The sequence below is a fragment of the Oncorhynchus tshawytscha genome, linkage group LG07 (genome assembly GCF_018296145.1).
Source record: "Oncorhynchus tshawytscha isolate Ot180627B linkage group LG07, Otsh_v2.0, whole genome shotgun sequence".
NCBI lineage: Eukaryota > Metazoa > Chordata > Actinopteri > Salmoniformes > Salmonidae > Oncorhynchus > Oncorhynchus tshawytscha.
In genome coordinates this window covers 22,370,960-22,384,374 of record NC_056435.1, presented here as the reverse complement: position 1 = coordinate 22,384,374, position 13,415 = coordinate 22,370,960, and the positions used below count along the sequence as shown (strand labels likewise).

Here is a 13,415-nt window from a genome sequence, read left to right as displayed (position 1 = left end):
TTTTTGAAAAGTGTGTAGCAGAACAACTGATGCCCACCTCAACAACAGCCCCTTCACATTACACTCCATGCAGTTTGGCTTCAGAGCGAAACACTCCACAGAAACGGCCAACTGCTTTCTGTGTGAAGTCCAAGATGGACAAAGGGGGCGTTGTTGGGGCTGTGTTTCTGGACCTAAGGAAGGCTTTTGATACTGTTAACCATGAGATTCTCATCACAAAATTGTCCAAGTTCAACTTTTCCCCCGATGCCTTGAGATGGATGAAATTATACCTTGAAGGCAGAACTTAGTGTGTCAGAGTGAGCAATGAGCTGTCGCCCACTCTTAGCTATGATGTGGGCGTGTCCCAAGGGTCAATACTGGAGCCCCTCCTGTTCAGCCTGTACATTAATGATCTGCCTTCTGTCTGTACTGGGTCTGAAGTTCAAATGTATGCAGATGATACAGTGATATATGTGCATGCAAAGAGCAAACAACAAGCTGCACAAGAACTCACTACTGTAATGGTCCAGGTTACAAAGTGGCTCAGTGACTCGTGTTTGCATCTCAATGTGAAAAAAACTGTCTGCATGTTCTTCACAAAGAGGGCAACAGATGCTACTGAGCCAGATGTCTATGTGTCAGAGGCGAAGCTCCAGGTGGTATCTGATTTGAACTACCTTGGATTCCAACCTCTCTTTTAAAAAGCAGGTGAAAAAGGAAATTCAAATAACCAAATTGAACCTAGCTAATTTCCGATTTATACAAAATTGTTTGACTACAGAGGTAGCAAAACTGTACTTCAAATCTATGATACTCCCCCACTTAACATACTGGTTGACTAGTTGGGCCCAAGCTTGCTGTACAACATTAAAACCCATTCAGTCTGTCTACAAGCAGGCTCTCAAAGTGCTTGATAGGAAGCCCAATAGCCATCATCACTGTTACATCCTCAGAAAGCATGAGCTCCTGAGTTGGGAAAATCTTGTGCAATACACCCACACGTGTCTTATATTCAAGATCGTAAATGGCCTGGTTCCCCCTCCACTCAGTATTTTTGTTAAACAGAAAACCCAAACATATGGCAGCAGTTCCACAAGGTCTGCCATGAGAGGTGACCTTAAGGAAAAGCACCTTTAGTAAATCCGCTTTCTCTGTGAGAGCTTCCCATGTCTGGAATACACTGCCATCAGACAGCCATAACTGCACCACCTATCACACCACACTTTCACAAAAAAACATTAAGACATGGCTAAAGGCCAATCAGATTTGTGAACATAATCCCTAGCTGTGTATTATCACTTTCCATGTTGTCTGTTGTCTGTAGCTTGTGAGGTGTGGAAACACTTTGTTGCTTTTATGGATTTTGTCTGGTTGCTTTTTGTGCTATGTTGCTCTGTCTGTATGCTATGTCTTACTTGTCCTATGTTGCTCTGCGTGTGCTCACTGCTCATTGATTGTCTGTATTGCAATTGTTTTTAATAACCTGCTCAGTGACTGAGGTTGAAAATTAGCCGGCTGGCTAAAACCGGCACTTTTACTGAAACATTGATTAATGTCCACTGTCCCTGTAAAAATAAAATAAACTCAAATAAACTCAAACACGAGAATCTAATTTCTGATAGGTACTTATAACAGTGGTAGGCCGTTCCTACTCTTGAAAGAACAAAAGTGGTACCTGCTGCGTTCCAACCCGGTAGCGGCGAACCTACCGATTCTACTTGTACAGTCATGGCCAAAAGTTTTGAGAATGACACAAATATAACTTTTCACAAAGTCTGCTGCCTCAGTGTCTTTAGATATTTTTGTCAGATGTTACTGTGGGCTACTGAAGTATAATTACAAGCCTTTCATATGTGTCAAAGGCCTTTATTGACAATTACATGAGGTTGATGCAAAGAGTCTTCTTGGGCGCCCTGAAGCTTTCACAACAATTGAACCGCTCTCCTTGAAGTTCTTGACAATCCAATAAATGGTTGATTTAGGTGCAATCTTACTGGCAGCAATATCCTGACGGCACGTGTTTCCTTGCAGGTAACCATGGTTGACAGAGGAAGAACAATGATTCCAAGCACCCCCCACCTTTTGAAGCTTCCAGTCTGTTATTTGAACTCAATCAGCATGAGAGCGTGATCTCCAGCCTTGTCCTCGTCAACACTCACACCTGTGTTAACGAGAGAATCACTGACATGATGTCAGCTGGTCCTTTTGTGGCAGGGCTGAAATGCAGTGGAAATGTTTTTGGGGATTCAGTTCATTTGCATGGCAAAGAGGGATTTGGCAATTAATTGCAATTAATTTGAGCACTCTTCGTAACATTCTGGAGTATATGCAAATTGCCATCATACAAAGTGAGGCAGCAGACTTTGTGAAAATTAATATTTGTGTCATTCAAAACTTTTGGCCACAACTGTAGAATCGCAACGGTCATCAGTGGCCAACAAGTTGACTTTGAGCCAATCAGAGAGCACGAACCCCCGCGTGGGGGAGCTAACAAAAAAAAATAAGAATAGGGCATTTTCTCAGTTTATCCACGGGGGAGCTAACAAAAAACAAAAACTACAACAGTTAGTTGAATTAGTCTAAATATACATTATGATCGTAATCAATTGGTTTGAAGGGCTCTTACGTGAATCTTCATATTGGCTATAGCCTGGAATTAAATACACAAGGGACATGGAATGTCATTGTAAATAAGAATTTGTTATTAATGGACTTGCCTAGTTAAATTAAAAATTTAAAAACAAGATACAAAAACTACAACAGTTAGTTGAATTAGTCAACTTTAGCTATAGCCTGGAATTAAATACACAAGGGACATGGAATGTCAACTTTAGAGTAGACCACTTTTGCAGCTTCACAATGACTAACAAATATATTTTCATAATGAGTGAGACATAAGGTATTTTACATGTGTAGTAACGTTGATTATTACAATAGTGCATTGTTGTTGATTTGAAGTCTTACTGAGAATGCCAACAGTAAAAAATATGGCTAATAAGTGTCGAAAGGAAACAAAATATTCCAAATTGCCTGGGGCAATGGATAATCAGGAGAATGGACTTTTACCAAATATTCAGATAGAAATATATTGCATAGATCCAATATGACTGTCAGATAGATTGGAATAGACAGTGGTTCCCAAACATTTTATAGTCCCATACCAGGGTCAGCGCACTCTCAAATTAGTTTTTTTGCCATCATTGTAAGCCTGCCACACACTATACAATACATTTACTAAACATAAGAATGAGTGTGAGTTTTTGTCACAACCCGGCTCGTGGGAAGTGACAAAGTGCTCTGATAGGACCAGGGCACAAATAATAATTGAATAATAATCAATAATTTTGCTTACATATAAAACCTTATTTGTTCATCGAACATTGTGAATAACTCACCACAGGTTAAAGAGAAGGGTATGCTTGAAGGGATGCACATAACTCTGCAATGTTGGGTTGTATTGGAGAGAGTCTGTCTTAAATCCTTTTCCACACACAGTTTATGCCTGTATTTAGTTTTCATGCTAGTGAGGGCCGAGAATCTGGGGCGACAGGTGTCCTAGTGGTTAGAGCATTGGACTTGTAACCGAAAGGTTGCAAGATCGAATCCCTGAGCTGACAAGGTAAAAGTCTGTTGTTCTGCCCCTGAACAAGGCAGTTAACTGTTCCTAGGCTGTCATTGAAAATAATAATTTGTTCTTAACTGACTTGCATAGTTAAATAAAGGGCATCAGTGTCTTAACAGTGTGGTTTGCCAACGCAGGATAATCTGAGTGCAGCCCAATCCAGAAATCTGGCAGTGGCTTCTGATTAAATTTTCACAGAACTGCTTGTTGCAATTTCGATGAGGCTCTCTTGTTCAGATATCGGTAAGTGGACTGGAGGCAGGGCATGAAAGGGATAATGTATTGCGCGCACCCAACTCACTCAGGTGCTTTGCTATATCACATTTGACATTGTCTGTAAGCTTGAGTTCATTTGCACACCAAAAAATCATACAATGATGGAAAGACCTATGTGTTGTCCTTGTTAATGCAGACAGAGAAGAGTTCCAACCTCTTAATCATAGCCTCAATTTTGTCCCGCACATTGAGTACAGTTAGATTCAGATCATTCAGGCGAGAAAAAACATCACCCAGATAGGCCAGTCGTATGAGAAGCTAGTCATCATGCATGCGGTCAGACAAGTGAAAATTATGGTCAGTAAAGAAAACTTTAAGCTCGTCTCTCAATTTTAAAAAACGTGTCAACACTTTGCCCCTTGATAACCAGGGGACTTCTGTATGTTGTAAAAGTGTTTCATGGTCACTTCCCATATCATTGCATAGTGTAGAAAATACACGAGAGTTCAAGGGCCTGGCTTTAATAAAATACACCATTTTCACTGCAGTGTACAAAACATCTTACAAGCTGTCAGGCATTCCCTTGGCAGCAAGAGCCTCTCGGTGGATGCTGCAGTGTACCCAAGTGACGTCAGGAGCAACTGCTTGCACCACTCATGTTACCACTCCACTATGTCTCCCTGTTATGGCTTTTGAGCCATCAGTACAGTTACCAACATGAGCAGCAGCTACTTTTGGCTACGTACGGACCGTTAGTGGAATTCCTGCGAGAGAGTAATGGTTAATGTGATTGGATGTTAGTTATTTGACTAGGCTACCTATTTTTGACATTATGTTGTTATTTCGCTGAACACTAGATGGTTCAATTTTATTTTTGGCAGTGAAACGAGGCTACTCAGGTGAGGAAAAAACACACCTAAATGTATAGCCCGTTGGAAAATTGGACTGTTTGAAAATGTGAATCACATTTTTATCTGGCGTCCCCCGACGGCATTGCGCATACCGCAGTTTGGGAATACCTGATAGGAGATTGTGTGTGCTCTATTCATTCTATTTCTATCTTCCACATGTAGTTCCAGATACAGCCCTGCCATTAGTTGAAGGCAACCAATCCAATAGTTTCAGAAAAGTAGTCACTTCCTGAGATATGTATTCAAATATATTTTTAAATACAGTTTAAGTCGGAAGTTTACAAACACCTTAACCAAGTACTGAATAATGAGCAAGACTGGGGTTTTTGCAGATGAAAGGAGTAGACGACGTTCACTCCAATAGCTTGACTTTGTTGTCCTTAAGCCATTTTGCCACAACTTTGGAAGTATGCTTGGGGTCGTTGTCCATTTGGAAGACCCATTTGTGACCAAGCTTTAACTTCCTGACTGATGTCTTGATATATTCACATACTTTTCCTACCTCATGATGCCATCTATTTTGTGAAGTGCACCAGTCCCTCCTGCAGCAAAGCACACACGCAACATGATGCTTCCACCCCCGGTTGAATGCTGTTCCTCAGCTTGCAAGCCTCACCCTTTTTCCTCCATACATAACGATGGTCATTATGGCCAAAGAGTTCTATTTTTGTTTTATCAGACCAGAGGACATTTCTCCAAAAAGTACGATCTTTGTCCCCATGTGCAGTTGTAAACCGTAGTCTGGCTTTTTATGGTGGTTTTGGAGCAGTGGCTTCTTTCAGGTTATGTCTATATAGGACTCATTTTACTTTGGATATAGATACTTTTCTACCTGTTTCCTCCAGTATCTTCACAAGGTTGGGAAACCCTCTATTACAGATTAAATACTTTATGATGAACTTCACAGGGTGGTGAAAGTATATGGTGATAAGCTTGAAGCTTCACTACAATAAATATTGAGGATCTTATTCTGGTGACATGATGATAAATGCTTGGCTTGACAATTAAAGACAAACTCACTATTTTGTTCATAATAATCTCATCATGTAGGCTATACCCACACTGTATCTGCCAGCTGTTGGCTAGAACACATGTGCCAAGACCAGAGTGGCACATTCGCTATAATTTAACGCACATTTTCTTTTGTGACTAAAATAATCAGTAGAGTTGAAAATACGATGGAAACCCATTTAACTTGTATTTTTAAAATGTTTATGTGCACTATGTCATCACGCACAGCCTTTTATCCACAACAAGTCACTTGGATGGAAACACATCTCTGGTGGGAAAATGCTTTTTATGCAGACTTTACAATATTCCAATGAAAATCATGTTGCGAAAAGGATGAAAACCTAGCTTGTGAGGAACTATTATCATTCGCAATGGATGTCAGAAAAACAGACTGTCGGCTATGAGGTGAAGGAAAAATTACTGAGAGGCTCATCTTATTAGTGGAAGACGTGGTGAGTTAATACAATCAGAAATCAGACATCCCTTTCCTACATTTGGGTGCAGCAGGCCAGGTACTGCTATGAGTGCTCAGTCACGCACTCCCCTCAACATTATCAGGATAGAGAAACGGACACATGCTCATTGCTCACATGGAGCACTCCAAAGAAGACAACTCAAATGGTTATGAAATTAATCAAAACCTTTTTCTCACAAGTGTAGCAGGTTGTGAACTATGCAAACAACGTTTCCACTCTGAGAATGAGAACAGTAAACGAATGTAATTAATACATGCATTAACAGAAATGAATGTGACTGAGATCAACAGTACATTTACTAGGCCATATGTGCTTGTGGAATTTATAAAAATAAACAATCAAAGGGCAAATATTCACACAATAAAACAATGAATGCACAACAATTGTCAGGAAACAGCTGATTGAATACATTCTGAAGAGAGATGAGACATATCTTAGCTACACACCCTTCCCCTTCTCTTGTCTCATATTTAAAATTATACCCAAGACACATTATCTTTACTCATAGATGCTTATTTACTGACAGCCGCAACTCAATAATCAACTTGGTATATTCTCACGGGCTACCGAAATTGCGAGCTTCCCAAATAGGCATAGGCCTACCAACTTGATTTGAAACAATCCAGAAAGAAGCTAATATCGTCTGTGGCTAAGTCATTCTCTCTGGTGAAGTATTTTGATAGATTTTATTTAGAGGAGTAATTTTGGCAAAACATCAATATACAGTATATATACAAAGGTATATGGACACTCCTTCAAACTAGTGGATTCAGCTATTTCAGCCATACCCGTTGCTGACAGGTGTATAAAATCGAGCACACAGCCATGCAATCTCTATAGACAGACATTGGCAGTAGAATAGCCTTATTGAAGAGCTCAGTGACTTTCAATGTGGCACTGTCGTAGGATGCCACCTTTCCAACAAGTCAGTTCATCAAATTTCTGCCCAGCTAAATCTGCCCCGTTCAACTGTAAGTGCTGTTATTGTGAAGTGGAAACATCTAGGAACAACAACGGCTCAGCTGCGAAATGGTATGCCACACAACCTCACAGAACAGGACCGTCAAGTGCTGAAGTGTGTAGCGCGTAAAAATAATTTGTCCTCGGTTGCAACACTCAACTGCCTCTGGAAGCAACATCAGCAGAATAACTGTTTTTTCGAGAGCTTCATGAAATGGGTTTCCATGGCCAAGCAGCCGCACACAAGCGTAAAATCACCATGCGCAATGCCAAGCGTCGGCTGGAGTGGTGTAAAGCTCGCCCCCATTGAACTCTGGAGCAGTGGAAACGCATTCTCTGGAGTGATGAATAACTCTTCACTGTCTGGTAGTCTGACAGATAAATCTGAGTTTGGCAGATGCCAGGAGAACGCTACCTGCCCGAATGCATAGTGCCAACTGTAAAGTTTGGTGGAGATGGAATAATGATCTGGGGTTGTTTTTCATGGTTTGTCTTGGCCCCTTAGTTCCAGTGTAGGGAAATCTTAACGGTACAGCGTGCAATGACATTTTAGACGATTCTGTGCTTCCAACTTTGTGGCAACAGTTTGGGGTACAACAATGGTCCAACATCTAGTGGAAAGCATTCCCAGAAGAGTGGAGTCTGTTATAGCAGCAAAGGGGAGACCAACTCCATATTAATTCCCATGAATTTGTAATGAGATGTTCGAAACACCCGGTCTCCACATATTTTTGGTCATGTAGTTGTCATGACTGTCCTGTGAGCATCCACTAGATGCTGGATGGTTTTGACATCTCCACACCCGGTCATAAATTAAGCAGGAGAGGACTCTCTCTCTCTAACCTCCAGTATTGGATAAAGGAATGTCCCTTTGTCTCGAGAGACAAATGTCCAAAAAGTGGATAATGTAACAATAATTCTATCATAAAGAATATGGTGAATTGTCAGTGGGGAGATATGGAAAACTAATGTCAAATGGTTTATTATGTCTTAGGCTAGGCTAGATTTACTATTTGACCTCTTAACTGGTTTTATTCAAACTTTTATTCAATGCCTTTGCTTCTGGCTATGCACGCCTTATGGAAGAAACGACACACGCAGGGATGAGACGCCATACATCTCGTCCAATTCTCTCTTTTGCCCATAGGGTGAAATGGCGATAAACTGCCAGCCTGCTCATAGCCAAAATCATTAAAAAAAGTTAGCCTGCTACCGAAACTTAATCATAATGTATTTATAATGAGCACGCCCCATTATTGGTTAGAATGAGATTTCATGAATCATGATGTTGTCTGCGATTGGAACCCCGGTCGTCTGATCTAAAGATAAATGTGTTACCAACGCGCCAAACAGCGCTGATAAGAAACATTGTTATAGGATACCGGTTATATATTTTGAGCACCGACACGTCCAATAAATACATCGCCATCCAGACAGATTGACAGGAACCTCTGACTGGATGTAATAACAGCCACCATCTGCTGGGATTTTGTGCTGTATCGCCACCATCTCTCTACAACACACACACTTCTACTCTAGCCATTACCTGGCAGCATCCCCACTCACACCAGTTTGTGTTTGCCTACGCCGACCCTCTAAGCTGAGGTGTTTCAGGCAGCATATACAGTGGGGCAAAAAAGTATTTAGTCAGCCACCAATTGTGCAAGTTCTCCCACTTAAAAAGATGAGAGAGGCCTGTAATTTTCATCATAGGTACACTTCAACTATGACAGACAAAATGAGAAAAAAAATCCAGAAAATCACATTGTAGGATTTTTTATGACTTTATTTGCAAATTATGGTGGAAAATAAGTATTTGGTCACCTACAAACAAGCAGGATATCTGGCTCTAACAGACCTGTAACTTCTTCTTTAAGAGGCTCCTCTGTCCTCCACTCGTTACTTGTATTAATGTCACCTGTTTGAACTTGTTATCAGTATAAAAGACACCTGTCCACAACCTCAAACAGTCACACTCCAAACTCCACTATGGCCAAGACCAAAGAGCTGTCAAAGGACACCAGAAACAAAATTGTAGACCTGCACTAGGCTGGGAAGACTGAATCTAACCAAGCTGGTAAGCAGCTTGGTTTGAAGAAATCAACTGTGGGAGCAATTATTAGGAAATGGAAGACATACAAGACCACTGATAATCTCCCTCGATCTGGGGCTCCACGCAAGATCTCACCCTGTGGGGTCAAAATGATCACAAGAACGGTGAGCAAAAATCCCAGAACCACACGGGGGGACCTAGTGAATGACCTGCAGAGAGCTGGGACCAAAGTAACAAAGCCTACCATCAGTAACACACTACTCCGCCAGGGACTCAAATCCTGCAGTGCCAGACGTGTCCCCCTGCTTAAGCAGGCCCGTCTGAAGTTTGCTAGAGAGCATTTGGATGATCCAGAAGAAGATTAGTAGTATGTTATATGGTCAGATCAAACCAAAATATAACTTTTTGGTAAAAACTCAACTCGTCGTGTTTGGAGGACAAAGAATGCTGAGTTGCATCCAAAGAACACCATACCTACTGTGAAGCATGGGGGTGGAAACATCATGCTTTGGGGCTGTTTTTCTGCAAAGGGACCAGGACGACTGATCCGTGTAAAGGAAAGAATGAATGGGGCCTTGTATCGTGAGATTTTGAGTGAAAACCTCCTTCCACCAGCAGGGACATTGAAGATGAAACGTGGCTGGGTCTTTCAGCATGACAATGATCCCAAACACACCGCCCGGGCAATGAAGGAGTGGCTTCGTAAGAAGCATTTCAAGGTCCTGGAGTGGCCTAGCCAGTCTCCAGATCTCAACCCCATAGAAAATCTTTGGAGGGAGTTGAAAGTCCGTGTTGCCCAGCAACAGCCCCAAAACATCACTGCTCTAGAGAAGATTGCATGGAGGAATGGGCCAAAATACCAGCAACAGTGTGTGAAAATCTTGTGAAGACTTACAGAAAACGTTTGACCTCTGTCATTGCCAACAAAGGGTATATAACAAAGTATTGAGATAAACTTTTGTTATTGACCAAATACTTATTTTCCACCACAATTTGCAAATAAATTCATAAAAAATCCTACAATGTGATATTCTGGATTTCTTTTCTGATTTTGTCTGTCATAGTTGAAGTGTACCTATGATGGAAATTACAGACCTCTCTCATCTTTTTAAGTGGGAGAACTTGCACAATTGGTGGCTGACTAAATACTTTTTTTGCCCCACTGTATGTGTTGTTACTGCTACGAGATCTGGGGCAACGATCGGCTCAAACATGAATGGCTTCAGTAGGTTTATTGGCTCCCTAACTTAAATGATTTAATTCTCTGTAATAAACTCCTTCTCAGACTCGGTAAAATCAGACATTTTTGGGAGTTCCAATATTCTCTCCTGCCAGTGACGCAACAATGCCAATATGGCGATTTACAGTTACAGTTAGCTGGCATATTAAATCATAGTGTTTCCATTCCCCTTTAAACCCGTATAAACACATTGGGCTTATTCTGGACAGATTTTGGCGAGAGTGAATCCATACAATTATAGAATCTGTACCTAAGAACAATGTCATGTCAAACTTACAGAGCCTATCTATACATCACTACATTCTCCTACGTCTTTCATCCAACTGAGTCATTACCTATGCGTGTTCCATTGAATCACTAAGGCAATCCAGAACAATAGAATCCATACAATTACACAATCTCTACCTAACTCATACAGCCTTATGCCTCACTACCATCTCCTCTGTCTCTCTCTATCCCCCCAGAGCTAAGACGATCAGGAACACAGCGTCAGTGAATCTGGAGCTGACGGCAGAACAGTGGAAGAAGAAGTATGAGAAGGAAAAGGAGAAGAACAGGATGATGAAGGAGACGGTACAGAGGCTGGAGTCTGAGCTCAACAGGTGGATAAATGGTGAGGCCACCTACGGACACGCACACCGGCACACAGGCACATAGACACTGAGACACACACACAGGCATGCACGAAAAAAACACGCGGCACGAGCAGGCACACACACACACAAACACACACTCTCAAAGATTAATTGCCTTCTCCCACGGTGTCCTGGAGGCAGATTTCTTTGTGCCTTTATGCTTTATGGATTCTTATATTTCAGTAATCCTCAGAGCACTAGGCTACCTGGGGCGGCAGGTAGCCTAGTGGTTAGAGCATTGGACTAGTAACCGAAAGGTTGCTAAATCAAATCCCTGAGTTGACAAGGTAAGAATCTGTCGTGGGGTCATTGTCATCTGAACAAGGGGTCATTGTCCATTTGGAAGAATCTGAACAAGGCAGTTAACCCGCTGTTCCTAGGCTGTCATTGTAAATAGGAATTTGTTCTTAACTGACTTGCCTAGTTAAATAAAGGGTAAAGAAAAAAATAAACATCTCCTAAGAGGCACATTATATACTGTAGACACACATACTCAAGACACACATGGACTCATATATTTTAGACTGTAGACACTTGTCTGCTGCTCCAGAGCCACATAAAGAGAGGGACACACACATCGGGCCTCCTTGGCTAGCCCTAAAGAAGATCACAAACACACACGCAACCACCCCTACACCCATACCTCCCCCAATGAGGCCTGTCCTTCTTATGATCCATTGTCCCTCCCTCAGATGAGGAGGACTCAGAGCTGGATCAGTTGTGTCCTGGTGCTGTGCCTCTTGAGTGTCTGATACCCAAAGAAGACAGTCTGGGTCGGCTCCCCAGAGAAGAGAGCTCCTCCTCCGGTCTGAGTCGGCTGCCTAGAGAAGACAGTTCCTCCTCTATAGTGATCAGGATCTCAGAGGAGGAAAGACAGAAGTATGAGGAGGAGATACGCAAGCTCTACAAGCAGCTGGACGACAAGGTGAGGGGGTTCACACACAAAATGTAACATCTATTTGAAGTTGGTGCTTGATGTGACATAAGTGGAGTGTCATTCCCACATAAAAAATACTACAGTTTACTATAGCTCCTCCCACCAGCATCCTCTGGTAAAAATACTATACTACATTGTAGTATCCCTCGATCATGTGTAGCACATACTATGGAATTTTGTAGTATACTGTAGAATAATATAGGTTGTTATCAGTAAGCGTCCCAATACGGTGCAGAGCGTTCGATTTGCCTTCTGGGGGGCAAGGAGACCTCCAGCTCAGCTTTAAAACATTACAACCGAGTGCCATTTTCAAGGGAATGTGAAATAAATGTTTACAACTATTTGGTTGTAATATGATCCCCTCTTGAAGAGCACAGTCTTAACTACAAATTTACAAGTTATTCCATGCAAAACAATTTCCCACATGTAGGTCTATCATCAGAGCTATACAGCAAGCAACTGCATGCACTTCATGATCAGTAAACATCAATTGATCATGTATTTTTAGATACGTGTGGTTGGCCTACCTATTTGGCATGTACTGTAGATAGCTAGCTAAGCAAACAACTTGTGTCATTTATCTTGCTTCGTCAGAGATTAGGCTTTTGTTTTGGAAAGAGCTTGACATCGACAAGTATTTGAGTCAAAACTCATCCAGGTAAAGTTCCAGTTTGACTACTGTCATCACCACTAATAGATGTCAAGCAAATCAATCAATGAGATCACTAGCTATCTAGTTCATCCCTTGAAAGTTAGCTTGTTATAGCTTTTCTCAATAATTGTTTATTTTTTTGTGTCGATTTTCAAAACAGAGTTCACTATATGCATTACAGAACTATGTGTCCTTTTGCTAAACAGTAAATGATTTTTCAATATGTAGTTGCCTTCTCAAAACATAAATACATTAATCAAAGCTATATTATACTGTCAAAATTGCAGGATAGTAATTGATGCATCAAAAGAACACAACTGCCTGCAAAAAGATTATCACAGCCGTACTTACAGTTGAATCGGAAGTTTACATACACTTAGGTTGGAGTCATTAAAACTCTTTTTTCAACCACTCCACAAATGTCTTGTTAACAAACTATAGTTTTGGCAAATCGGTTAGGACATCTACTTTGTGCATGACACAAGTAATTTTTCAGACAGACTATTTCACTTATAATTCACTGTATCACAATTTGAGTGGGTCAGAAGTTTACATACACTTGCTGTTCTGCTATAGATACGTTTCAAAACAGATCCCAAAATTGCTTGTACGTGATTGAGAAAAAAACATAACTAGCCAAATTGACATGATCTGTCTTTAGCTAGCTAGGTATTTTGATGTGGTCAATCATTTCAATGTAGCCTATTATATCAGTCAGCA

The 13,415-nt window shown here is 41.2% G+C and overlaps 1 protein-coding gene across 1 annotated transcript in view; it reads left to right on the top strand.

Moving 5' to 3' along the window:
• Positions 1-13,415, top strand: part of LOC112254142 (kinesin heavy chain-like) — a 126,124-nt gene that overhangs the window by 48,214 nt on the left and 64,495 nt on the right. Inside the window, exons 11-12 of the mRNA XM_042324177.1 lie at positions 10,936-11,084; positions 11,799-12,031. Of these exons, the coding sequence (XP_042180111.1) occupies positions 10,936-11,084; positions 11,799-12,031 (382 nt within the window). The remainder of the gene's footprint in view (positions 1-10,935; positions 11,085-11,798; positions 12,032-13,415) is intronic.